General features: G+C 40.6%; 1 protein-coding gene across 1 annotated transcript in view; it reads right to left on the reverse strand.

Moving 5' to 3' along the window:
- Positions 1-1344: 1344 nt before the first annotated feature.
- Positions 1345-27366, reverse strand: part of panx1a (pannexin 1a) — a 43597-nt gene continuing 17575 nt past the window's right edge. The window contains exons 2-5 of the mRNA XM_073043328.1: positions 25218-25354; positions 11105-11322; positions 6840-7519; positions 1345-2819 (exon numbers count right to left, since the gene is read on the reverse strand). Of these exons, the coding sequence (XP_072899429.1) occupies positions 2701-2819; positions 6840-7519; positions 11105-11322; positions 25218-25354 (1154 nt within the window). The 3' untranslated portion in view covers positions 1345-2700. The remainder of the gene's footprint in view (positions 2820-6839; positions 7520-11104; positions 11323-25217; positions 25355-27366) is intronic.

Below are 27366 nucleotides of genomic sequence, written 5' to 3' on the forward strand. Positions count from 1 at the left end.
AAAATGCTGGAGGAACTCGGCAGGTCAGGCAGCATCTATGGAAATGAATAAGCAGTTGATGTTTTGGGCTGAGACCCTTCTTCTGGACTGAGAAGGAAGGGGGAAGATACCAGAATAAAAAGGGGAGGGGCAGAGGAAGTGGATAGCTGTAAGGTGATAGGTGAAGCCAGGGGTGGGAAAAGGGCTGGAGAAGGAGGAATCTGATAGGAAACGAGAGTTGATGATAGGCGAAAGGGAAGGGGGGAGTTAGGGGGATGTAATAGATAAGGTGAGAAGAAGTAAAAGATCAGAGTGGGGAATAGAGGAAGAGGGAAAATGCTTTATTAAAAGGAGAAATCGATATTCATGCCATCAGGTTGGAAAACAACCAAGATTTTATGGCATGGGGAGGGGGTGGTTGGGTCAAGTAATGGGGGAAGAGGAGAGTTAAAGGTCATTACTATCCTAATGTAAGAAATTATCCAGGCATGATTTGTAAGATTCTGGGGTCTCTTCACTGAAATCCCTCATCCAAGCACCATTAGGAATTCACTTTGGTCTCCCTTGAAGAATATATATTGTGGGCCAGGCATGCTTGCACCTTTCCATGGGCAGAAGCCACCAGTGTTCTCTTCACTGCCTTTGTAAGACAAATTAAATGAATAAACCAGTTTTTCATCATATTAGCTCTTCACACTCCAGGGTTTCTCTCCCAAGAAAATGGACCACAACATCTCATCTAGTGCTGCAACATCTGTAATTCACCTGCTGATCAAAGGGAATATGATAACTCCCAAAAAAAAAGCTCCCTGAATTGCTATTCCTCAAATGCCGATGGTCCGACGAGTTAGGATTACAGACTATCTTTATTTATTGTAGTCCCACATCCATGGTACCAGGAAAGCAGTAGCAGAGCCAGGCATTTCTACAGAACACTTTGGGTATAGGACCCAACTGCATCACAAATTTTAGTTGCAAGTGAAATCAGGAACTAATTTTCAAAAAGTGAAAGGGAAGTGGGGAATTTCTACCCTCCAAGCACCTTAAAAGTTTGGCTCATGTGTAGGAATAAAAATATATGGAATAAAAGCAGGGAAGTGAAAAGAGGTACCACTAAGCTGTGGTTTATTTGTACAAGAAAACAGAAATAACAGGCTGAATAGAACACTAATGTTGTTGCAAAATAAGAATTTGGGTGTTTGTTGCAAGCAGATTGGTACATTTTTAAATAGTTAAAAATGCCGATCTTTGCTTCAGAGTTAAACAATAAATTAGAGAAACTGTGCGTGTTTTGTCACATAGGCATTGTTACAATTGGAAGTTACAATCTTATGGAAACAAATAAATACAAAGCTGGAAAATATGCCGGCAGAATTTGAAATAATTTTAATAGAAAACCACTGGCACATTTTTCTTCAATTCTGCAGTAAATATCATGAAAATTCACTATAATAATCCCTAATGTTTGAAAAATAAAAGGAAAAAACTGCAAATCTGTATTTATAAAAGACAGGAATACTGGTGAAACAGATCTGTGGTGTATAATGGCCCTAAAATTTCAGAACAACCTTTCTTTAAATGCCGATTTCCTAAATTAATCGAGCATTTTTTTAGTTTTTTATTATCTCAACCTGTGCAAGTCTGTCAGTGGGAAAGGCCCACTGCTAGCTACTTTGTAAATTATTCAATTGGCTCCAAAACATTGATTATAAACCTTATCCACAAAAAAATAGACACTATATGAAATAGAAATTCCATGGAAAAATTATCCATGGGGAAGTTCCAATCCAACCAGAATTTACTGACAAGACGGTATTTCATTCTGTAGTAAGAGTCAGATATTTTCCTGCTATTCACAATAATCAATAGATGAATCATAGTCCAGCAAACATCAGAGTGGGAATAAAGCTCTGGGGAATGTGTGCATGTGAAATTTCAAAAATAATAATAATTTGTTCAGGAAAAGTGGAAACTGAACTGTATGAACTTGTATAGATCTTGCAGTGTTACAATAAAGTTTTACTTCATGACTAGACACGTAAGTTTTCATATATCCCTGTAATTTAGTGAGATGTTGTCAAAATTCTCCCAGTATGCAAGTTATATTTGGCCTCTAAAGTTTGTTTTTCTACATTATTAACAAGGTAGTTCCTTTATTATTGCCTTTCCTAGGAAGACTGTAACTTAAGTGTTTTATGGGAGAGATCCTTTAGCCACTTACAACAAAAGAGTTCAAAATCCATATGGTTTCATTTTTTTAGTAATAGTTATTCAATTGTTCACCTTTACTTGTGGTAGGTGCTCTACCTCTAAACCAAACACTCACCATCTATCAAGTATTCTCAGAAATTAGAGATGATATAATTTCATTCATGTCAGTAAACTTTTAAAAAATCAAAACATTTTTAAATGTTACATTGCCTGCGTTGAATTAAGTTCTCGATTTCCTGGCAAACTTTAACCAGGTTATCTTTTCAGCTTCCTCAATATTCTTACTGTAACATTGACATCACAAACTTATAAAAATGACGGAAATACAAAAATAACAAAACATCTATTTTAAGAATGAACACACTCCCAGGTAAACAATTAAATTAAATACTGGAATAAAGTTACAGCATATTAAACCTCCAATAAATACTCAGTTTGCTAATAGTCACAAACGAATGAGGTGAGTATGTTTTTTTGCAAAAGAATGCACACAGGCAAATCCCATACATCTTAACAATTTGAACTGTAGGTCTGAGATTCCAGAGGTCTTTGCCTTACAGCTGAGGGCTCATCCCGTTCTTCATCAGTAGATCTGGTGCCATCATCTATAGAATCCGGCTTGGTTATAACTAGAAATATTTGGGAGAGAAAAAAGTCCTCTTTACTTTGCTGTATAACAAATTTTTAAAAAACTCCTCAAAAGATAAACATGGTTCAATTTTAGACACTTCATTTACACTTTTCTCTTTCAATATTAATGGTTTCTGCTCCTCAAGCAACCCTTGGGTGTGCCACTTAGGTCCCCATTCATCAGACAGTTTTTACTTGACATGATACCTGGGTCAATTAATACGTATCCAGGGAACTAGAGTTTAATCTATCTTAGACTTAAATAATTCTTTGCAATTCTTTAAATCCATAAATCAATGTAAAATTGTAAGTAATTAAAAATGTGTGTTAATTAAGGAAAGATGCCTTGCAATTACTTAAGACAAGGTGCGCTACACAAATTTTAGGAGTCCATTGAAAAAGCTACTGGCCACTATAAGATTAGATCCATTGCACATAAAATCTAAACACATTGTAAAAAGGCATAAGCATCTAGGAAAAAAAAAACAAATTTGTGTAGAAACCAATGAATTTTTTCGATGGTTAGGAAGCACATGATTAGAAAAGTAAAGAAAATGAAGCCTTTTGATGATCTAAAATTAAAAGAAAACACTAAAAACATTCAAGTCAGGAAACCTCCGTGGAAAGAGAAACAAAAAAAAAATCACTTCATGTCCATAGTCTTTCATCAGAACAAGGTGAACGACAAAGAGAGATCTAAGGCTCTATGATTCTATCTTGGGGGCAGAAGCTGTGCTTGAATATGGGCACCCCTGGAACATAAGCTGTTTCTCCCTCCACCACAATGTACATTGTACATTTCCTGCAGTTTCTGACTTTGTTTCATGTTTTCAACATTTGCAGTTATTTTTTTACACCGTACAATCAAATTTGTTGACATTTCTCTTCTCGGAAATTCATTCTTGGAAAACCTCCACTCCTTTCTCTTGACAGGGTGTTGACTGCCTCTTAGGTCAAGTTCTGATGTAGCATTATCGATCAGAAACATCAACTGTTTCTCATCACAGTTGAGCCTAACCCTACAGAGGATGCGCAGCAAAACACGGGTATGTTGTGAAATGAATAATGTACTCCAGATCGGTGTGTGGCAAAGTACAGCCAAGGATGAGGGAGAGAAGGAAAAGCAACTGGTATTTGTATCTAGGAGAGTGGGAAAGGGCAGTGTAATAGATTCCACCAGAACCATTAGAACAGTAAATAGGTTAGTGGCACAAGTAAGGACTTAATGGCATGTTCCCAAATTGTTTCTCAGACAAAAACACTTGAAATTAACAGCACTTCCAATGAAAGAAGTTAATAATCCACAACGGAGAGAGAAAAAAAATTCTATTCTGGTATGCTGGACTGTGCCTGGCCTATCAAATACTTTTCAGCAGTACCTTTAGTGAGATTAGAAGATCCTGTCCAGACTCTGCCAAAATTTCATTCATTAAATTGGCAAATCCTGGCAAAGTAAAATGCTACTGCAGGGCCATCAGGTGGCTAATGTGTAGAGTTCAGGTTAATTCATAAAAATATATATGTAAATATATATTTACATATATGAAGTAGGTACAGAGGAGATTTCAGGGGTAAGTTTTTTTTTAAAAACGCAGAGAGTGGTGAGTGCGTGGAATGTGCTGCTGGTGACAGTGGTGGAGGCGGATGTGATAGGGTCTTTTAAGAGACTCCTGGATAGGTACATGGAACTTAGAAAAATAGAGGGCTATGGGTAAGCCTAGTGATTTCTAAGGTAAGGACATGTTCGGCACAGCTTTGAGGGCCAAAGGGCTGTATTGTGCTGTAGGCTTTCTATGTTTCTATGTAAATGAAAACCTATTCCTATTAATGACATGATCATTTAAAGTGCCAAATACAAAAAGGCATAAATGATCCTGCAATACACATTTATATCATCTTGCATAGATTTTAAAACATTTTAGACTGAATTGTGAAACAGTTATGTTTCAATAGCCCTCATCACCATTTTCTGCTACAAAGGATCTATTCCTTTAATTCAAAGTATATTAATTAATTTTACCCAGCAATAAATTCTCAATATTGTATCACTTGTCACAATTTAACTGTAATGCAAAATGTCTAAGTTATTTGGGATAGTCCCGGGTGATGACAGGATGGTGTTAGAATGAAGCAGGGCATGCATGCTGGCCTACTCTTACTATGTCCCATGACCACAATTTCTCTCTCTGAATCATTCACAGAGTAACAAGAGAAGAAGAAAGGTTCTGCAAATGACTTCATGCTCCAGCCCTACCAGGAAGCCTCTGGCTTACCACAGACTGAATCGCAGATAAAAGCACTGCAAGTTTACCAAAAGCCATGGTGTCTTCTATTTCTGGGACCTCTGTCCTACCATTCCTAATAAGTAAGTAACAGAGAAATGAGGTGAGGAGCCCAGTTCACCCCTCCAATCTCATTAAATTGTCTCAAAGTGGCCTGCCATCATTAGAAACATCAGCAGAGCTCCACCCACCTCTGTAAGAAATCCAATAGCATATAAGACCATAAGATAAAGGAGCAGAAGTAGGCCATTTGGCTCATCAAGTCTGCTCCACCATTCAATCATGGACTGATCCGATTCTTCCAGTCATCCCCACTCTCCTGCCTTCTCCCCATTCCCTTCGATGCCCTGGCTAATCAAGAAGCTATCCATCTCTGCCTTAAATACACCCAATGACTTGGCCTCCACAGCCTCTCGTGGTAACAAATTCCACAGATTTACCACCCTGTGACTAAAGTAATTTCTCCGCATCTCAATTCTAAATGGACATCTTTCAATCCTGAAGTCCTGCCTTCTTGTCCTAGAATCCCCTATCATGGAAAATAAGTTTGCCATATCTAATCTGTTCAGGCCTTTCAACATTTCGGAATGTTTCAATGAGATCCCCTATCTTTAAATATCTGAGGGGCAAACACCTGCCAGTCCAGTCTGCCTGTACCCCTGATCTGATGCTATAGATTGGCCTCTGGGATTAAAACTCCAAAAGAAAACTTTCATGTCCATAGAAGATAGTTTAAATTTTTATCCTAGGTAGTCTTTTCCTTTGTACATACTAATATAAACTCTTACAGAGTGATTTTATTCTACGCTATTACTTCTATAGGTATCTTTGTCAGCATGGACCACTTGGATCTAAAATCCTGTTTCTGTGCTTTATAACTCTAAGTACCAGACATGGCCTATTCAATGTTATACCTTTCACTGTAGGTCTCTAATCAACAACAGCCAACTCCCAACTCAGTCATCTACAGTTCTTGTTTAGATTTAGGATCCTGCTTTAGCATTGAATTACATTTTCAAACTCAATCTAATTTTTTCCCCATATTGTGGTCACAAAAGTGGTCACTCTATTTCTATCACCATCAGCGTTACAGAAGGAGCTCTCACATGAGAACACAAGTCACACACTGTCATTCGTACACGGTCACTAGAACAAAAGGCAGGAACTCCCTATCCATCCGCTAGTATGGTAGGAGTTCTTCACCACATAGACTGCAATGGTTCCAAGTTGTGGCTCACTGGCAGCTTCTTTTGGGCAATTGGATGAAAGCACACCCCACATATGAATAATGAAGGAACTTGAGATGCTCCTCAACAAATAAAAGTCCAAAGCCATACACACACATTCCTAGAGGAACTCTTTAGATCAGGCAGCATCTGTGGAAATGAAGAGATGGTCGACGTTTCAGGCCAAGACCCTTCTTCAGGACTGAGCTGGAAGGGGAAGCTGTCAGAATAAAAATGTTGAGGGGGGGGGGATAAGAAGGCTAGCTGGAAGGTGATGATTGAAGCCAGGAGGATGGGAAAGGTCAAGGGCTGGAGAAGAAAGAAGAATGGAGAAAGGGAAAGAGATGGGGACCCAGGGGAAGGAAGAGTCAGGTAATAAGAGGTAAAAGATCAGAGTGGGGAATAAAAACATATTCCTGCATGAATGATTAATGTATTGTTACTAGATTACACTACCATTTTAATCCACACACTTCATCTAAGAGGGAGAATAGAGAGAATATAAACTTACCTTTCAGTTGTGTTGCATTCAGATCTGCATCAGACTCTGATTTCCTCGGAGCTTTCTTAGTTTTGAACAAGCCATCTATCATATCTGACTTGATTTGTCCCAGGGCTATTAAACGCAACATTGCCTCCATTACTGATTGAGGCTCCAGCAATTCCTTTGTTTTTATGAGTTCCAATACTTTGAGACACTTATGAGATTTCACTTCACTAATGTTTTCTTCCAAAAATAGAAGGTAGAGGTTTAAGTCATTCCAACAACTTTTAGGAACCATGATCACCTCAAACTGTGGTAGAAGCTCGTAGACCTTAAGAAAAGTGAGGTTGTTTCTTAGAGGAAAAGACATACTGTACATTGTGACTGGGATGAGGATGATATACACAGCAATGTTAACAATACTCAGAAGTTGAAATATTCCAACTGAAATAAGCTTACACTGAAAAAATTCTGGTACGCTTGTTTCATTTCCCAAAATGCCTGTTTTGATTGAACATTTGAATTCATCCGTAAGGAAGGTCAGAGAGATGTAATATCCCAAGTAGATACAAGCAAAGACAAGAAAAGTGAGAGCGAGGCCTTTGCGTATAAGATACATTGTCAACATGCTGCAGGAATCTTCTTTCGATTTCAAATAACGCTCCACAACTGGAAACTGAAAAAAATTCTCTCTCTTCTCCTTGGAACTATTTAAAAAAAAATAAAAGATCACTTAAAATAAATTACAGTGTTCTTTACATTTGTGAGATACTAGACATACTATTTCCTTTGGCAAGCAATGTATCAATACAGGATAAGGTATTACTCAGGTGCGACGGTATAAACATTTTGTATAAATATTATTTCCATCAAGATAAATAATGCCCTGCGAATGTCAAGAATTCCCCCCATTGAAATGAGATAGAATAATGCAAACACAAGGCACCAATGATCACCTTGGAAAAAAATGTGCCATGCAGGCTACCTATCCTACAGGTGGTTTGGGAATTTGTTAGCCACAGGAATGAGCAGAACTATTCTGAAGGGGAGTTATGCCAAAGGGTGGGTTTGTACCCAGGCTGCATGCTGCAGAAATGGGGATTTATGATGACCATTAGAGTGCTATGGGAGAGGTCACCAATGCATTAGAGAAATCGGGACAATGACAGGTGGTGATGAGAAATATTCACCTCCCATTTAGTACAGGTGAAAGACCATTGTTGTGCCAGGGCCATTGGGTGTACAGTACACACCCCAGAACAATGTGGTCCAGGTTCCACAGGTCACCCTGTTCGAAATTTCAAAGTGATGTAAAGGGATCTGAAATGGTCATTATTAGGTTTCATTGTAGAAGAAAAGAGCAATTTCCAAAAGACTCATGCTGAAAAATAGTACTATCCAATTAAGAGCTGTTAAAGCAGCACTTATCCAGACAAGCAGAGGGCATTCCATCACAGAACTGAACTGCACCTTAGTCAGAATGTTTTGGTCAACTATAGTCAAACACAGAACAGGAACAGACCTTTTGGCATATGATATTATGCCAAACTAATTAAACGGCTAACTAAACTAATTCCCGATACCTTCAATTTCCATTTCCCTCCATTCTCTGAAGATACCCGCACCTATCTAAGAGCTTCTTATGCATCTCTACCATATTAATGTCCACTACCATGCCTAGCTCACAGTCTGGGCACCCATTCCTCTCAGTGCAAAATACAGGTTGAATACTCCTTACCCGAAATTCTAAAATCCAAAAACCTATAAAATCTGAATTGTTTTTGAGCACCGACATGATGTCATAAATGCAAAATCACTATATGCTGGGAAGGTTCCCAGGCAATGTGCAGATCTCTGCACGACACAGACGGTTCTGAGAACTGACCTCACATTTGCAATGAACAGAAGTTAATGAAAGATAGAAAAAAACTGCATAAAATGAAAAATGGAGGTCTGAATCATGCAGTATCAGCATTAGAGTGAACACGTCACTGTGAAACAAGCACAGGTCTAACACGACAAACTGAAAATTCAGGATAATTGTGAATATTCAGCAGGCTGGTTGCAGAAATTTAAGAAAAGGCACAGCATTAAATTTTGAAAGCGTCTGCTGATCAGGAAAATCTAACACCAGAGTAAGTCTACGATACTGATTGTTTTTATACCTTACATAAAACATTAAAAAAAGTAAAATACAGATATGTATTGGAACTTTTAAATCAAAACATGGTATCATAGGTGGAGACTGAAAGCCTGCCGTTTGTTGTTGCTTAACAGCTGATCCAGGTAATCTTCTGATGCTGTTTTTGTCATCCTGCACACATTATATTTTCAATATCTTAATGGTATGTAATAACTTCTACTGTCAGGTACATATGTGTAATGAACAAGTGTAAGACAAAGGTTGCTCACTGGTACCACAGAAATTCAGAGTCTGAAATGAGATCCCAAGTCATCTCATTATATATTCCAAAATCCATAATCCAAAACAGTTCTAGCTGCAAGGATTTCGGCTAAAGGTGCTCAGCCCATACTTTAAATTATTACTCCTGGTTTATAAAGCGCTGAATAATCAAGGGCCAAAATACATCTCCGATCTCTTGCTGCGTTATGAACCTTCCTGAGCTCTCAGGTTGTCTGGGGTGGGTCTGCTGACCGTCCCAAGGTCAAAATTAAACATGGTGAAACAGCTTTTAGTTACTGTGGTCCACGTATCTGGAACAACCTTCCAGAGGATCTAAAGTCTGCCCCAGCTTTAAGCTCTTTTAAATCAGAGCTTAAAACGTTACTTTTTGCTGTAACTTTTAATTAGAATTTCCTGCACTGTAACTTTTATTTCTTTATTTTTGTGTGATTTTATTCTCTTTATATTGTTTGAAATGTAATGTTTGATTTTTATATCTTGTTCTATGTAAAGCACCTTGAACTGCCTTGTGTCTGAAAAGTACTATACAAATAAACTTGCCTTGCATTGCCTCAGTCATCGATGGGCAAGCTAATTCTGAATCCAAATGGCTACGTCACCATGGATCGTAATCTTCCAGATGAGCTTACCATCAGGCACCTTGTCACACTCTTTATCGAAATCCATGTGAACAACATCTAGAACTCTGCTTTCTTCTATCCTACCTTCACCAATCAGAGTCTTGGTATTTTTATTAAACCAACAGGGACTGGAATCCTGTTAGTAAGTTTGAGACCACCTCAGGATCAGTAACTTGATGGAATAATTCTTCGTTAAACAATTCACCAAATTACAATAGAAAACCAGATTGATTTTATAATGGGCTAATGATCCGGCTGGCACTAATGCAGTGAAGAACAAGATTTATAATATCAGTTCAATAGCTTCAGAGCTCCTATTGCTAAATTATATATTTAACAACTTGAATCACCTCATGCTTTCTTTCTTAATTAAAAATATTTCTAGAAAACAATTAAATGTAGCCTGTAATGTGATTTACAAAGTCAACTGTCTATTATTGGAACAGAGGAGGTTTTAAATGGTATAATTTGAACTTCTAATATATTTTCTGCATGTGAAAGTCAAGGCCGTCAACCAAGAGACATTCGGAAATGTTTCAATACCTTCATTCCCATTGCAATCGTAAAAACATTGTTATCACTGCAGTTGGGGGGAGAAAAATCAGGTGAGGCCACCTACTGCATCACTAATCTTAACTTGCCTCCAAAAGCTTCAGCCAGGTTTTCAAGGTTCTGTACTACTTTAACTCTGGCTGCCTCTTCTAACAAAACATGCAGCATACATGTTATTTGCCTCTTTGGTAATGCGAGGCTCCAGATTAATGTTGGGAACAAAGGCTACAATGCTTCCTGGGCTAAATGAAGGACCACCGCAAAAACCACCCCACCTGTGCAGCCTGTTGACATTGGGCTGGATTTATATTTTTTTAAAATGTGGAGCTCTTCAACCAAATTATTTGCTGCTGCTCACATTTTTTCTTTTAAAGGTTTCATTAAGAGCATCAGCTGATCATTACTAAGGTTGTATCAATTGGTTACTTCTCTTCTGTCCTTGACAATAAAATTACGTGTTTCAAGACTTTTACAATTCTACAGTGAGATGTGAGCAACTATTAACAGGACAAAGCCACAGGGGGAAAAATAAATTTTGAGATTTATTTTTTCTCTTGCATGCAATTCAGTATGAAATAGGAATAATTAATGTAATTATTCATAAAATATATACTACAGAAAAAGCTTCTGGTGGACAATCCACAGGCATTGGATAACTGTAACATTTACAACCATATAAATGTTTATATACATACCCACTTTGTTCTCCAAAGGATTCAAAGCAGCTGAGGGTGTCTGATCCACTGGTGTTGACAATGTGCTGTGCTAATCTGATTCCACGGTTATAGGCCTTGTCAAGCTCCTCTATGATAAAGGTCAAGTCACCATACAGATGAGGTGCCACAGTAAACCTCCAGAACATGGCTGGAACATACATGAGAATAGCCACCAGCAGGAGTACATATGGAAAAACCTACAACCAGAGCAAGAAAAAACTTTGTGAGTGTGAAAACATTTCAAATGCAAACTACAAATGGTGGAAGTTTGCAAATAAAAGCAGATAATGATGGAAATACTCAGGAGGTTAGGGAGCACAACAGGAGTAAACACTTCAGATTAATGGTGGTCTGCTAGAAGTAGTCCAATCTGCATTTGTCAGCTGCCTCACACTTACTAAAAATTCTACAGTTTTTTTTAAAGAACAAAGCAGTGAAAATGAGAAAAAAAAAGCTCTTCAAAGGCTCTGAAAACCTTCTGCATCAGAAGTCTAATTCACCAAGTTTACAATTTATAAAATTAAAGTAAATACTGAGTTAAAGGATTGAGCAGAAAAAGAAATCAAAACCTTGACAGGCTCACAGAAAGATTACCATCTGGATAGTCACCATTCAGCAGATTGAACCTGTGCTAGCTCTATACCAAAAACAATCCTACTAGTCATGCTCTAGAGCACTCTTCACAAGTTACTTTCCTTACCAAAGTCCCCTTTGAATTCAATGGTTCAATGATTGAATCCGCCTCTACCACTTGCCGTGTCATGTATTCTGGACCCTAACCATTTGCTTTATGGAAAAAATTATTTTCTCGTCACTTTCTTTCACCATTCACCTTCATCCTGTGTTCTCTGACTTTTGACCCTGCCACCAATTAGAACAGTTCTTTGCAGTGAATGCTTCATAACTGTATCTATCAGATTCGCCTTTTGACTCTTTTGGTCCAACAATAACAACCAGCTTCTTCAGTTTATCAACCTAACACAACTCCTTCATTCCTGCAATCCAGTAAAACTTTTCTGCACTTCATATCTTTTTTAAAAGGATGGTTCCCAGAAATGGACATGATACCCCAGTTCTTGCCTTCCATACTTTATTTTATAAAGACCATGTTTTTTAACCATTTCTTAAACTGCTCTGCCAATTTCAATGCACTATACAAATTTACCCCCTCTCCCTTTAGAATTGTGTCCTGTTCTTTACATGGGAGATAAAGCATAGAACAGTACAGTGCAGTAACAACCCTTTGGCTATGATGTTGTCCAGGTCAAACTAATTAAATCATTGATCAAGTGCCTAACTAATCTAATCCCTTCTACCTACACAATGTTCAAATGCCTCCATTTTCTACACATTCATGAGTCTAAGAAACACCTCCATTATGTTTACAGACAGGAATAAACAGCTGATATTTCAGGCCAAGACCCTTCATCAACACTGGAAAGGTAGGAGGCAGAAACCAGAAGGTGGTGGGGGGGGGGAGGGTGGGTAAGGTAAACTAGTACAAGCTATCTTAGAGAATCGATGTTACAGGTTTCTAGGTGATCCTTTCTCATTCTTCTGTTCTCGACGTAATATAAATCCAATTTCTTCTCACGTCAGTCCTACCATCCCAGGAACTGATCCTATAAACCTTGGTTGCACGAGAACACCATTCTTCAACAAATGAGATGGAATATACAAAGAAACATCCAGATGGAATTTCACAAAGGCCTTGTGGAGCTGCAGCAATGACCTGTAATGAAGACTAATATGCAATTTGCATTGCTAACGAGCTGCTGCACCTGAATGTGTGCATCTTTCTGAATTCAGAACCAAACTGGATAACTGCACATTTATACACATTATAGTAAACCCACTCTATATTAGAAAAACTCTTTTCAGATTCTTTTGCTACTTTAAATTTAGTCTTTTACTATGGACTCCAGGTCCTTTTACCTGGCCTAAATTAAACAGCATATAAAGTCATTGTTTAGGATAATCATCAAAATGGGATTTTTTAACCAGGAAAGATACAATAATTCATCAGTATTATTTTATCATATGTTCAGTCAAATAAATTGTGACTTGACTAGTGAATCCATGAAGAACAGTGTTTAGACTCATCCCAAACCACACAAATCTTTTTTCTCAGCAATATTTTTATTGTTTTTTTTAAATCAAGAAAGCATAGTACAAAGGAGGTTTGTGCAGTACATGACAAATGTAACAAATGTACAATTCACATCTATGAAAGAGATGCACCCATAGTACAATCATCCTTTGGTTGCCTCCCTGCCCCGACCTACCCCTCCCAATTCCCATCTCCAAGCCATCATTGCATTAGCAAAAAGGATTAAACAGAACCTTTATCCCCACAGAGCTGCATTGGTATAGAGAAGGTGTATTTTCCTAACACATAAACTGTTGTATGTTTATGCGTCTGAGTTTGTAGAGTTTTACCAGAAAATGCTGAAAGTCAGGGAGTTGTGTGCAGAGGAAAGGAAGAAGGGATGAAACTTTAGTTTAGCTGGGAATTCTGAAAGAATTCAAGAAAGGGTCCCCACGCTTTTTGGAACTTTATGTCTGAATTGAGAGTTGAATAATGGATCTTCTCAAAGTATAGACTGGACATGATGTCCCTAAGCCACTGAGCATGGGCGGGCAGGGCAGCATCCCTCCACCTGAGCAAGTCTGCGCGCCTGGCCAAAAGAGAGGCAAAAGACAGTGTGCGACGTTTGGTCAGACTTAGGTGCGTGTCCCCTTTTCCAGAGATGCTGAAAAGAGCAATCAAAGGGTTAGGTTCCAGATTGTAATTAAGTACTTGGGATACAGTTTGGAAAACATCTTTCCAGTATTTTTCCAAGCTAGGGCATGTCCAGTACATGTGAATAAGGGAAGCTTTGCCCCTTTTGCATTTGTTACAGCAGGATTCGCATCTGGGTAAATGAGAGATAATTTAGTTTTAGACATATGGGCCCTGTGTACGACCCTGAACTGTAACAGGCGGTGGCAGGCACATAAAGAGGTTGACTTAAACTTAAGAACTGAATCCCGTACATCGTCTGACAGTGAAAAATTTAAATCTTGCCCCCAAGCATTTTTAATTTTGTCAAGGGGGAGCTCGCCTCAGAACCTCTAGCTTGTCACAAATAGTAGATATTAGACCTTTGCGCAATGGATTCATGCAGAGAAACGTATCAATGACGTTTGTGTTAGGTGCCTCAGGGAAGTTTGATAACAAAGGGTTGATAAAATGTCTAATTTGCAAATATCTGAAGAAATGAGTGTTGGGTAAGTTAAACTTTGCAGACAATTGTTCAAATGATGCAAAGCAGTTGTCTATAAAAAAATCTTTAAAGCACCTGATGCCCTTTCTATACCAGTCTTGAAATGTTGGATCATGTATAGAAGGCTGGAAGAGGTGATTATGTAGAATAGGACTTGAAAGAGAGAAGCCATAGATACCACTATACTTTCTGAACTGAACCCATACTCTCAAGGTGTACCAGATAACAGGATTAGCAATTGGTTTAGGCATAAGAAAAGGGAGTGCAGATCCAAGAAGTGCAGAAACAGAGAAATTCTTAATAGATTTCAGCTCCATTGCCACCCATATTGGGCAGTCAGATTGGTTGTGGAAATGAGACCAAGAGATGAGATAGCGTAGGTTAGCTGCCCAGTAATATAAGCAGAAACTGGACAGAGCCATGCCCCCAACACTTTTAGATTTTTGAAGATGGACTTTATTCAGTCGGGGACGCTTGCTTTCTGTAAGTAGGATGATATGACTGAGTCTAGAGAGTCAAAGAAGACTTTAGGAATGAAAACTGGTATGGATTGAAAAAGGTATGAGAATTTAGGAAGGATGTTCATTTTGAGAACATTAATTCGGCCCATCAGGGACATGGACAGGGGTGACCACTGTGCTGGGCTCTGTTTTGTTTGATTTAACAAATTAGTGAAATTTTCTCCAAAAAGATGCTTATAACTCTTTGTTACTGTAATGCCAAAGTAAGTAAATTGGTTATTCACTACCTTAAAAGGGAGGTTATGGAACTTTGATGCTTGTGCTTCTCCATTTATTGGAAAAAGTTCACTCTTGTGTAAATTAAGTTTATATCCTGAAAACAGACTAAATTTGTTCAGGAGTGAGAACATGGGGGGCGTAAGGAGGTGATCAGGTTTGATATAAAAACAAACGATTGTCAGCATAAAGGGAGACTTTGTGCTTAACTCCCTCCCTTCAGATCTGCACAACTGCGGAATGCAATCACCAGTGGCTCTATGGCCAGATTGAAAAGTAACAGGCTTGGCCGGTTCCACGTTTGAGATTGAAAGGTTGGGATTGCTGAGAGTTGGTCAAAACAGAGGCAGTGGGACACAAATATAACAGTGTAATCCACGTGATAAAACTTGGTCTAAAATAAAAATTTTCTAAAACCGCAAAGAGGTAATTCCATTCCACATGGTCGAACGCTTTCTCTGCGTCTAAGGAAATGACACATTCAGGGATCCCAACTGAAGCTGAGTATAAGATATTTAAAAGACGGCATACGTTAAAAAAGGGGAGGTGGTTTTTGACAAAACTGGTTTGGTCTTCAGAAATAATAGATGGTAGGAAATTCTCCAATCAATGGGCCAGAACTTTAGCTAAGATTTTGACATCAACATTTAACAGAGAGATTGGCCTGTATGAGGAGCACTCTGTTAGACCTTTGTCTCTCTTCACTAGAAGAATGATGTATGCCTCTTTAAATGATGCTGGTAGTTTACTTTGTTTAAATAAATCAAATGGAACCAAGGTTAATTGAGGTAAGAGCAGTGACAAAAGTGATTTAAAGAACTCTACAGGGATCCCATCGGGTCCTGGAAATTTATTAGTCTGCAGTGATGAGATGGCTGAGGATATTTCCTCTAACGATATTGTCTCATTTAGAGATCACAAGAGAGCGTAGGGATATTTAAGCTATTTAAAAAATTCTCGACCAAAATGTTATCATTTGGGGATTCAGGTGTAAAGTCGGGAGTAAAAGTTCCTGAATGTGTCGTTGCTTTCAGAATGATTCAAGGTGATGCTTCCATTTTCCATTCGAATTTTTGTGATCTGTTGTTTGGCTTTGAAGCCACTTAATTAGTTGGCTAAAAATTTACCAGATTTGTCACCATGAATAAAGAACCGGCTCGTGCTCTTCAAGAGCAAACACAAGAAAATCTGCAGATGCTGGAAAATCAGACAAAACACACAAAATGCTGGTGGAACACAGCAGGCTAGGCAGCAACTATAATGAGAAGCACTGTCGACGTTTTGGGCCGAGACCCTTCGTCAGGACTGCTGTGTTCCACCAGCATTTTGTGTGTCTTGCTCTTCAAGATTTGGCGTTCAATTGGGTGAGTGGAAATAAGATCAAATTTAGTTTGGAGTTCTACTTGGTTTTTTTTTTACAGCTCCGGATTTTTAATTTGAGCATATTGTTGGTCTATTTCTTTAATTTGATTGATCAGGTCAAGTCATTCTTTATGGTTCTTTCTTTTCATATCCGCAGTGTAGGAAATTATTTGACCCCCTAAGCTATGCTTTCAAAGTGTCCCAAACAACCAGGCTTGAGGTTTCAGGTGACGTATTGGTTTTAAAGAAGAAGATTATCTGGTCCTCCATAAATTTTACAAAGTCATTATCTGACAGTAAGGTCGAATTAAAATGCCAATGCTTATTTATTTGAGGAAGGCCAGTAAGAATTATAGACAGGACAACTGGAGCATGGTCTGATATCACTATGCTCTGAATAACACAGGAACGGACCGATGGAATCAGCGGATTATCAATTAGAAAGTAGTCAGCTCTAGAAAAGGTGTGATGAACGTGTGAGAAGAAAGAATATTCTCTGTTACTTGGGTGGAGAAAGCGCCATACATCAGAGATGCCATAGTTGGAGAGGGAGGACTGAATTAATGAGGCAAATTTGCTTAGAACTCTGGGAATAGGAGACGTTCAATCCAGCACTGGATCTAACCATCAGTTGAAGTCTCCGCCTAGTATGAGAGAGTATGAACTCATCAGGCAGCGCAGAAAAAAACATTCAAAGAAGTCCACATCATCCAAGTTAGGAGCATATATGTTAGCCAACAACACCACCAGTGTGTTATATAATTTCCTCGAGGCAATAACAAAACAGCCGTTTGTATCTGATATTTTGTTGTGGAGCTCGAAGGAAACGTTTTGATTTATGAGAATTGAGATCCTCCCTGGCTTTAGGCTGAAAATTGGAGTGAAAGTGCTGCCCTGCCCATCGGAAATATCTGAACTGTGAATGTGCGTTTCTTGTGGAAATGCAACTGCTGTATTAAACTGTTTGAGATGTGACAACACCTTCCTTCTTTTAACAGGAAGATTCATCCTCTTGACATTCCAGCTCACAAAATTTAACGGACTAACCATTCTCCTTTAAAAGGGATACAGGTTGATAGGCATAAGCGGTGTCACGTTTTTGGGTATCAGCTCTAAGGCAAAAGTGTAATACAAAGAGAAACAGGGCAGAAGTAAATCCTGTATAACAAGGACTTCTCAGGGTTCTTAAAACAAAACAAGCATTGGAGTACCCTCCCCTCACTCCCAACCCACAAGACAGCTGCCACAGAACCTAGCAGCAAGTGCTTAAGAACAATAATCATCCCACAGTACAACTTCCTGTCATGCGTAGCATATTCAACTCCGTTATTGTTATTTAAAGGAAACAGTAAGTATTTAACACTCCTAAACTGACAATGTGCTTATTGAGAGATAAAACAATTCCCAAAAGTTTTATTAGACATGGCTCTAAAAATTGAACCATAAAACAGAAATATAAACTGATATTTGAAAAAAGTAACCAGACTTTACCCAGTGCTCTTCCCACGAAAGTTTGTAGAGTTCACTGAGTTGGAGGTAAAAGGAAATACTCTTGAGAAAGAGCAGACTGACTGAGTATTATTCCACCTATCATGGTAGCCAGTACCTAACACGACCAAGTCAGACCAGACCTCACCATCCAAGCACTGCAAACGTTACCTGGCAGAGGGTATGGGGAAAAATATTTTATGAAGAATCCAGTGTAGTGGGGATGCTATTGATGTATTTCCATGCTTCATCTACTGGGCATAGCCACTTCTCATCACCGATGGGAAGTGTAATGTGGAGATGTGCAGGGTAGAGAAGGGAAGGCCTGAATTCTCAGTTGTATAGCTCCATTATTACTTCTCTGTCATCGGCTCACAGGCTCAAAACTTCGGGAAAATAGTCCTCCACAACCCGAATCTGCTGCCCGCGGTATTCTAACTTCCCTCTCCGCTGGGCCACCCTAACCAGGAGACCTTTAATCTGGTAGTGGTGAAGTCGAAGAATAACCAGGCATGGTCTCTGTCCTGGGGCTGGTTTAGCTGCTGGTGAACGGTGGACTCTATCATTCTCTGGAGGGGATGGGAGCTTCTCCTTCCCAAAGATCTCACAAAGCAGACTGGAAAAAATTCAGCAGGACGCCTGCCTTCAATAGATTCGGGCAGCCCATGATGCGTAGGTTCTGCCGTCTCCTCCGACCCTCCAAGTTAGTAACTTTAGCCATTAGCTTGGTATTGTTTTCACATAAGCTGAAACAGATGTTTTCCAGTTCACTGACGCACTGGTTCAAGTTGTCCATAGCGAGCTCGAGAGAGGATAAACGATGGCCATGGTCCTCCACTTTACATTGGATTTGATCAAGTTTTGTTTCCAGCAGGCTGAAAGAAGATTTAAATTTGGCTGCTAACGCCACGCACTGTTGGTCTAGTAGCATGAAGATAGCCTCTACTGTCAAGCCAGCCACAAAATCATCTTTTTTCCCGGATTTAGTACTCTGAGGTCATTGTGGAGAGAGTGAAGTCATAGGCAGGGGGAATGGCAAAAAAGTCCAACAGCTTGGTATGAGAACAGGGGGAAGAAGGAGTGTGAAAATAGAAAACAGGACACAGCGCACGTTCTCTGTGACTACTCCATTTGGCTGCCAACCGGAAGTCCACACACAAATCCTTTGATGGAAATTGAGTACTAGTAGAAATGGATAAACTTTGCTGGATGTGAATTTATTTCCGAAAATGTGTGGTTTGCGTGGTCAATGGCTGGTTTGAGTTGTTCTCTCATAGAACCACAGAACATTACAGTACAGAAACAGGCCTTTTGGCCCTTCTTGGCTGTGCCGAACCATTTTTCTGCCTAGTCCCACTGACCTGCACATGGGCCATCTCCCTTCCAAACCCCTCTCATCCATATACCTGTCCAAGTTTTTCTTAAATGTCAAAAGTGAGCCCTCATTCACCACTTCATCTGGCAGCTCATTCCACACTCCCACCACACATCTTGGCAACTTACTTGCAAACGTTTTGTCACCATACGAAGAGACATAATCAGTGCTCTGTTAATCATGGTGTGTCCTCCAAATGCTTGGCCATTATACACTTATCAATCAGCTGATTGTTCGTCATTGCTGAATCCTGATTGTGCTGTAGGGCAGAGATCTCATTGCTGATTGGTTGCATGGTGAACTTTGTGCGTTGTGCTCAGGAATTTTGCCCGCATTGGCTCATAAATAGGATCGCAGTTTATGTCTGTTTACGGATTCGTTCACGGAAAACCATGCTTCCAGGAACTCTCTTGCATGCCACGTGTTTGCTTGCCCCATGACCTTCACAGATGCCCAGTTAAATTTGTACCCCTCTCGACCTCCACAGGTAGAGACTAGGGAGTGTTGGTCATGCCACTTGAGCCAGTTGATGTTCATGGATCCTTGAGGATAGTTTTCTCCCAGTTTGGCTGGCGTAATATTTGCTGCAGTCCCCGCAATGGATTTTGTAGACCACACTGGTCTTGTCCAATAGCTAGGTTCGTCTTTTGGTCTGCAAAGTACTCTCCTTAAAGTTGCTGTTGGCTTACGCATAACCAAAATTCTATGTTCTTGGAGCAATCAGGCCATCATTTCCAAGATACTTCAAATGTATGGAAGGCCAACCCATTTGATGGCTTCTTGGTTACTGAACTGTCAACTTTGTAGGCATCTTCATATGAGGGGCTATGGGTATCTATTTTGTGCAAATATTATAAAGAGATATTTCTCCTCTTTATCCTTTAGTTCTGCTGTGCTGCAGTGTGTCTCTGCTCTTTGGAACAAAGTTTTGATACAGCACTTCCTGTATGCATTTGGGTGGCTGCAGTGATAGTTTAGGATCTGATCTGTCTGTGCTCCCTTACAAAGTGCCGTCTGTGTTTCTACTGAGAAGCACATGCTTGCTGGATGCTCTGTGCTCAGTAGGGTGTATTAATAGGAACAAGTGTCCAATCCAACGGGAATTCCACTAAACAGGTTCTCAGCTGGCTTTAAAAGTATTACCCATACACATTTCTGGGAGAAGTAGAATGACAGTGCTGAAAGAGGAACCCATAGTAATTACTATCTCAGCAATTTTCTGCCACACCCAGACGTGACAGAATGAGATAGATCTTTGACCGTTCCAGGAGAAGAGAGAATGTCTGAAGTGGGCGGGGCCTTTGAGTATGCTGGCTGCTTTTCTGTGGCAGTGTGAAGTGTATAGGGAAGGCTGGGTTCTACTATGGGCTACGCTGCACCCACAACTTTCTGCAATTTCCTGTGATCCTGGACAGAGCAACTGCCATACCAAGCTGTGATGTATTCAGACAGGACGCTTCCTATAAAAATTGGTGAGGGTCAATGGAAACAGGCCGAATTTACTTCGCCTTCTGAGAAGCAGAAACACTGGTGCAGTTCCTCGGCTATGGCAATTACTTGGTTGGATCATGAGAAGTTATCGGTGATGCTTACACCTTGGATCCTGAAACTTCCATCCATCTCCACCTCAGCACCACTGATATGAACAGGGTTGTGTGGCCCAGCCAGCTTCCTGAGGTGAGGAAGGAATTGAGTAAGGACTTCTACTTGCTTCCTACGAGTATTCTGCTCATCTGCTCAAGAGGATAAATAACATCAAGGTAGAGTGGTCAAAGGATCGGAGTAGATGAAGAACCTTCCCTTACTTAAAAAATCAAGCATTATAATGTGAAGCACGGTAGAGGCAAAATTGCTCATATGTACAGCAAGCATTCAAACAAGACCACTGCAATCCAGTGGTCATAGAGCAAAAAAAAGTTACCAAGCAAGAGTAATATTGATCTATATTTTGCCATATGAATATACATTTGCTTCATTTAACAAAATTAAAAAGATTTAGAATGGTAATGCAACTGATCTAAGATTTTCTGAATCCTACGTGGACAACAATGCCACAAAACAAAACATATAATTAAGGCTTTTTCTTCCTCAATGCAGAGGTTATATTCAGGTTTACTCATATCTTATAGTGAGAGCCTCTATCGGTCAGTGTTGACCATGGATATTGCGTCCTAGCTGTCTAGATACACAAATCTGGGCAGTACAATATGGAGAGCAAGCTGTTGCCCATGTAGCAAGCTCTCCTCTCCTCGCATCTGATTAACCCAAAGGAATGGCAGAGACTGATACAGTTGGGTACCAGCAGCGTCACAGGAGTTGTCAGTCAGCATTGAACTCAATGTAGGACTGCCTTAGGACTCCAGTTCTGGATTTTTCCCTTGGGGTTTACTCCCGAAGCCTTCTCCATGAGTGGGTATAGCCACAAGGCAGCAGAAATTTGAGACCAGAGTTTTTCTTCTCCTAGCTGAGCTGCCAACCACAGCTGATGCGCCCCATCTGCCGGAAACAAATGCCAGTAACCCGCCTTTGCCCCTTCTCCTGTCAGTAGAAATGGTTCTGCCGGGCTCAGTAGCTAAGCCACGTGAAGGCCAGGAGCTGGACTTGGTTGTCAGAGGCTATTTGAGGCGCACGCCATTGGGAGTATTTAATAGGTAGTGGGACCTTGTCCCCATTACTACCCACGACTATATCTTATATTAGAAGATCTTATAATCTTACAGTAAAAGATCTCGTATCTTATAGCAGAATATCTTCAATCTTATAGTAGAAGCTAAGGCATAAAATTGAATTTTAGCAGTGATATGCATCACTGATCCATTGCACAAGCTTCCAAATGCTTACATTCTATTAAGTCAAAAATGAAAATGTTGCAGCATGTAAAACTGGTGGATACTTCAGACAAGCAGCAAGATTCCAAACATTCCCAAAACTATCACTGCCGCATTTAAAGATCACACAAACTAAAAGTCATCCAGGAAATGCGGAGTCCATTTGACATATCTGACAAAAAGAAAATGATGCAACCATGCCTAAAACATTGTTTACCTGGGCAACAGTTGCTAGCAATTTTGTGCTTATCTTAGTCATACTAGAAGAAGTGACAGCAGCTGCTGCTAATCCAGATATGAATTAAGAAAAGAACTCTGGGCAAGTTTGTTTTTTCAGCAGTCAAGACCACAGTTCCATAATTAAAGGGCAAAGAACAGAAAGAAAGAGAGGGACAGTCTAGATCTGAGATTCCAAGCTTAATAAGACCATTAGATAAAGGAGCAGAATTAAGCCATTTGGCCCATTGAGTCACCATGGCTGTTCCTTTCAGCTCTAATCTCCTGCCTTCCCTCCGTATCTCTTCATGCCCTGACCATTCAAGAATCTATCAACCTCTGCCTTAAATATACATAAAGACTTGGACTCCACAGCAGCCTGTGGCCACAAATTCCATAGATTCACCGCTCCCTGGCTAAAGAAATTCCTCTATTCTGAGAGTATGTCCTCTGGTCTTAGACTCCCCCACTACAGGAAACAACTCTCCACATCCACTCTACCAAGGCCTTTCAACATTCGATAGGTTTCAATCAGGTCACCCCTCATTCTTCTGAACTCCAGTAAATACAGGCCCAGAGCCATCAAACGCTCTTCAAATGACAAACTGTTTAATCCTGGAATCATTTTTGTGAATCCTCTTCAGTTTCAGCACATCCTTTCTAAAATATAGGGCTCACAATACTCAAAGTGAGGCCTCACCGGTGCCTTATAAACTCTCAACATTACATCCTTGCTTTTAATCAGCATCACTGACATATCATCAAAATGTTATTCCAAATACTGCAACATTTTATAATGGAATTGGTTCATGTTGACCACATTATCCGAGGAGCTTGCTCGCATTATTCCTCAGTTACAGCACACAAAAAGAGTTCCAGAATGAAATATTTATCAACCTGATGATGAAATTAGTGGAAGATGCAATGTAAGTGAATGGAAACCAAAAGGGAAATGATCCGCACAGTTAGAATAAACTCAGGAACATGTATGGTGCACGGAATTAATCTTTGAGATGGGGAATGCCCTTTGATTCGAATCGTACTAAGCAAGACACCATTAAAAAATTAATACATCAGTATTATACCAGAGTGTGCAATTTCTGTTAACACTGCTGGGTTAAAATTCTCTAGGATATAAACCTCTCAAAAACAAATTGCACAGCTCAACCGTACTGGTGTATGAACCCGATGTTACTCACAGTTATATTAATTGCAGTACCCACCTATGGATTTTAAACAAGCCAATGCCTTAGTTAACGTCAAAGTAGGAGGAATTTCAAACAATTGCATGGACTGTTTTTCCATGCAGAATAGTGTAACTGCAAAACCGCAGCTCTGAAAGGACACAGGCACATTGTATAATCTCACAACCAGAACTGATACTCTGCATTCAATGCATTGCTGCTGCAGTGAGTAACTGGAAAGTGTCGATGGCAAGAGTGATCATTCAGATTTAAGACTTAGGGCACAAGATGATCTATCAGAAGGCAAGTGAGGAAGCTATTAATCAGAAGTGTGTAGAATGGCCCAACGTGAATTGAAAATGGTTAAGGTCAAAGCTGTACTGCTAGTAAAGCAGGATAGCGATTGCACTTCTGTTAGTAAGGTCAGATTCAAATGTTTAGTTTGCTCCAAACAAAGTCCAGAGAAGTTTGCTTTCACCCATGAAGAGATAGATTGACTCTGTTTAAAAAAACCATTGCTTACCTGGGCAACAGTTGCTAGGAATTTTGTGTTTATCATAGTCATACTAAAAGAAGTGACAGCAGCTGGTTGCTAATCCAGATTGGAATTTTAAAGAAACTCTGGAGTGGCTTGTTCTTCAGCAGTCAAGTCCACAATTAAAATGCAAGAAAAAGAGGGACAGTCTACATCTAAAATTCCATTTTAAAAAGAAACAAGTACATCATCCTAAGGCTGTCCTGCTACAAATGATAGCAGGATTGGCCCTTAACTGACCAAATCCATGCACATCTAGTTCTCTAAGGCAGATAGAAGCCAAACAGAACGAGTAAGACTGACACGAGGAAATCTGCAGATGCTGGAAATTCAAACAACACACACAAAATGCTGGTGGAACACAGCAGGCCAGGCAGCATCTATATGAGAAACACTGTCGACGTTTCGGGCTGAGACCCTTCGTCAGGACTATCTGAAAGGAGAGATACTAAGAGATCTGAAAGTAGTGGGGGGAGGGGGAAATGCAAAATGACAGGAGAAGACCAGAGGGGGTGGGATGAAGCTAAGAGCTGGAAAGGTGATTGGTGAAAGTGATACAGAGCTGGAGAAGGGAAAGGATCATGGGACGGAAGGCCTAGGGAGAAAGAAAGGGGGAGGGGAGCACCAGAGGGAGATAGAGAACAGGCGGAGTGATGGGCAGAGAGAAAAAAAACTAAATGTGTCAGGGATGGGGTAAGAAGGGGAGGAGGGGCATTAACGGAAGTTAGAGAAGTCAATGTTCATGCCATCAGGTTGAAGGCTACCCAGCCAGTATATAAGGTGTTGTTCCTCCAACCTGAGTGTGGCTTCATCTTGACAGTAGAGGAGGCCATGGATAGACATATCAGAATGGGAATGGGATGTGGAATTAAAATGTGTGGCCTCTGGGAGATCCTGCTTTCTCTGGCGGACAGAGCATAGGTGTTCAGCAAAACGGTCTCCCAGTCTGCGTCGGGTCTCACCAATATATAAACTGACTAGTCAAATAATATTTGGATTTCTCAAGAGAACTTATACATTGAGTAATGTCTGTCCACCAAAGCCATTCCAAAATAAAACGCAATTTTATTAAAAGACAAAGCTTTGAAATAAACATTGTACCTTATGAAGCCACAGTGGTAAATGCTCCGAATCATTCTTATGGGAAGGCTGATGCAGTGAGGCCCAGCAGTAAGCATCAACATAAGCTGCTTGTCGCCAGGAGAATGAACTTGGAGAGAAACAACTGATTTGGGTACCTATCACAAAAGAAGAAATATATGTGAACATATATACGTTTGATACAGAAAATGAAACGATAGGCAGACTACTTATGGCAGATCCACTCTGTCACGTTACCCTCCCCTCTCTTCTGGTTTACCCAAGTCGGGAGTGATAGTCCACAGTGATACTTGAGCTGCCCGCTCTGTGACGGGTGTGAAGTGGGAGGGCTGCAGGGCTAGATACCATCAGGTAAGGCAAGCATTTTGATCCTTCATGGTCTGGATCCAGGGCAAGGCATGGTGGTCTGTCTCCAAAATGAACTCCTGGCCATGTAATTGTCTAGGGCCCACTTGATAGCCAGTGCCTCTTTCTCAACCGAGTTTCCCAGGGTGGCAGCTTCCTACTCAGGTATAAGACAGGCCTCTTATTACCCTCTTCTCTTGGGGCCAGGACAGATCCCTACTCCAGAAGTGTCCATTTGTACCAGGAAGAATGTATTCAAATCAGGACTAATGTGTACCGGTTCTTCACAGAGTGCCCCCTTTAAAGTTGCAAAAGCCCGTTCACACTCCTCTGTCCAATGTAAAGGATTCTTCCGGACTTTAAGATTAAATTGGTCAGAGGAGTTGCCACTCTTAGCAAACTGTGGTATGAAACACTAAAACCATCCAACCAGTCCAAGGCCTGACTTGATGGGCGGGGCTGGGCGTGGCGGGGGCTGTCTCGAATTGAGTGTACATTTACTCACAGCTGCTGTCCTCTGTTGCCGTGGCTGGGTTGAAACTGGCCAGAACCCACCCCCACCCCCCACATTCGCGTACTGAAGAGCCAGCTAAGTAGCCCAGCCAGGAGATGTCCGTACATGGGTACAGGAACGTGAGCCTGCAGATGGCTCAGCTGTAGTCCAGCTGGCTCCACAGTTCCCGAATGCCCGGTGAGGGGCGGCCCAGCCGGAATGTCACCGCTGGTTATTACTCCTGTTTACCCTACTTGAGTAAACCAGTAGAGAGGGGAGGGTAACGTGACAGAGTGGGTCTGCCACAAACAATTTCTTCCCTCCGACCCGCCCCAGCGGCCCCGTAATTCTCATTCTCCCTGTCCGGCAGTACTGGCGTTATTCTTATCAGGTGCACAATCCGCTACAGTGGTATACTTCGACACATCCTGTTTGCTGTTGGTTCCAGTTTCAGGGAGGGGAACCCGAGTGATGGGTGGGGCGAATCCCTGTTTGCACTGCGCTGGCTCACTGGAAGAATTTATTCTGGGGGATGGGGAGAGTGCTGGCTCCTGGAAAATGGTGAGTTCTTGATTGCTTTTGTTGCACAAGGTCACTGTGATGAATGTATTTGTGGACAACTGTGGCGTGGCGTGCTTCTTCAGACTGATGTTTGGAGCTATAGTCCTAAAGATTTGATGGTAAATCTCTGTATTTTCTTTCATGTAATTTTGCCATTTGTTTTCACTGTAAATACTTCTGCACTTTTTTCTAATTTTTTTTCTTTTACCTCTGGCACACAATAAGCACCATTGCACTGAATGAGCGATTGTGGCCTGCCACCTGATCTTTAAAATCCACACCTTCATGGGGGCACGTCACCCTCACCAAAACCCAGTGTGACAATGACACATGTGAATGATGATTCACAATGACATATGTGAATAATGGTAAACCTGATTCTCTATTGTGGACTGAGAGCGGGAATGGAGCAGGAATCATTGTTCAGAAAAGGGGAGAGAGCAGGAAGCACCAGAGAATCAAATGACCTTGCTTGGTGTGTTGGCACCCATGCCACCTCTTGCCCTTGGCACTCCTCTGCCATCTGGTGCACACCCCTCCCATGGCGTCCCACCCTCACCATTCCCAACATCCTTTGCTCCCGCCAGACTTACAAACTAGCTCTCAGCTCCACACTGAGAAGTACTATGCAAAAGTCTTAAGAACCCGAGCTATATATGTGCCTTAAGACCTTTGCACAGTTGTGTAGGGGATGAGGTTGTACTTGGAGTATTGTGTACAGTATGGTTACCCTGTTAGAGAAAAGATGTG

Source organism: Hemitrygon akajei, chromosome 4 (genome assembly GCF_048418815.1).
Source record: "Hemitrygon akajei chromosome 4, sHemAka1.3, whole genome shotgun sequence".
NCBI classification, from domain to species: Eukaryota; Metazoa; Chordata; class Chondrichthyes; order Myliobatiformes; family Dasyatidae; genus Hemitrygon; species Hemitrygon akajei.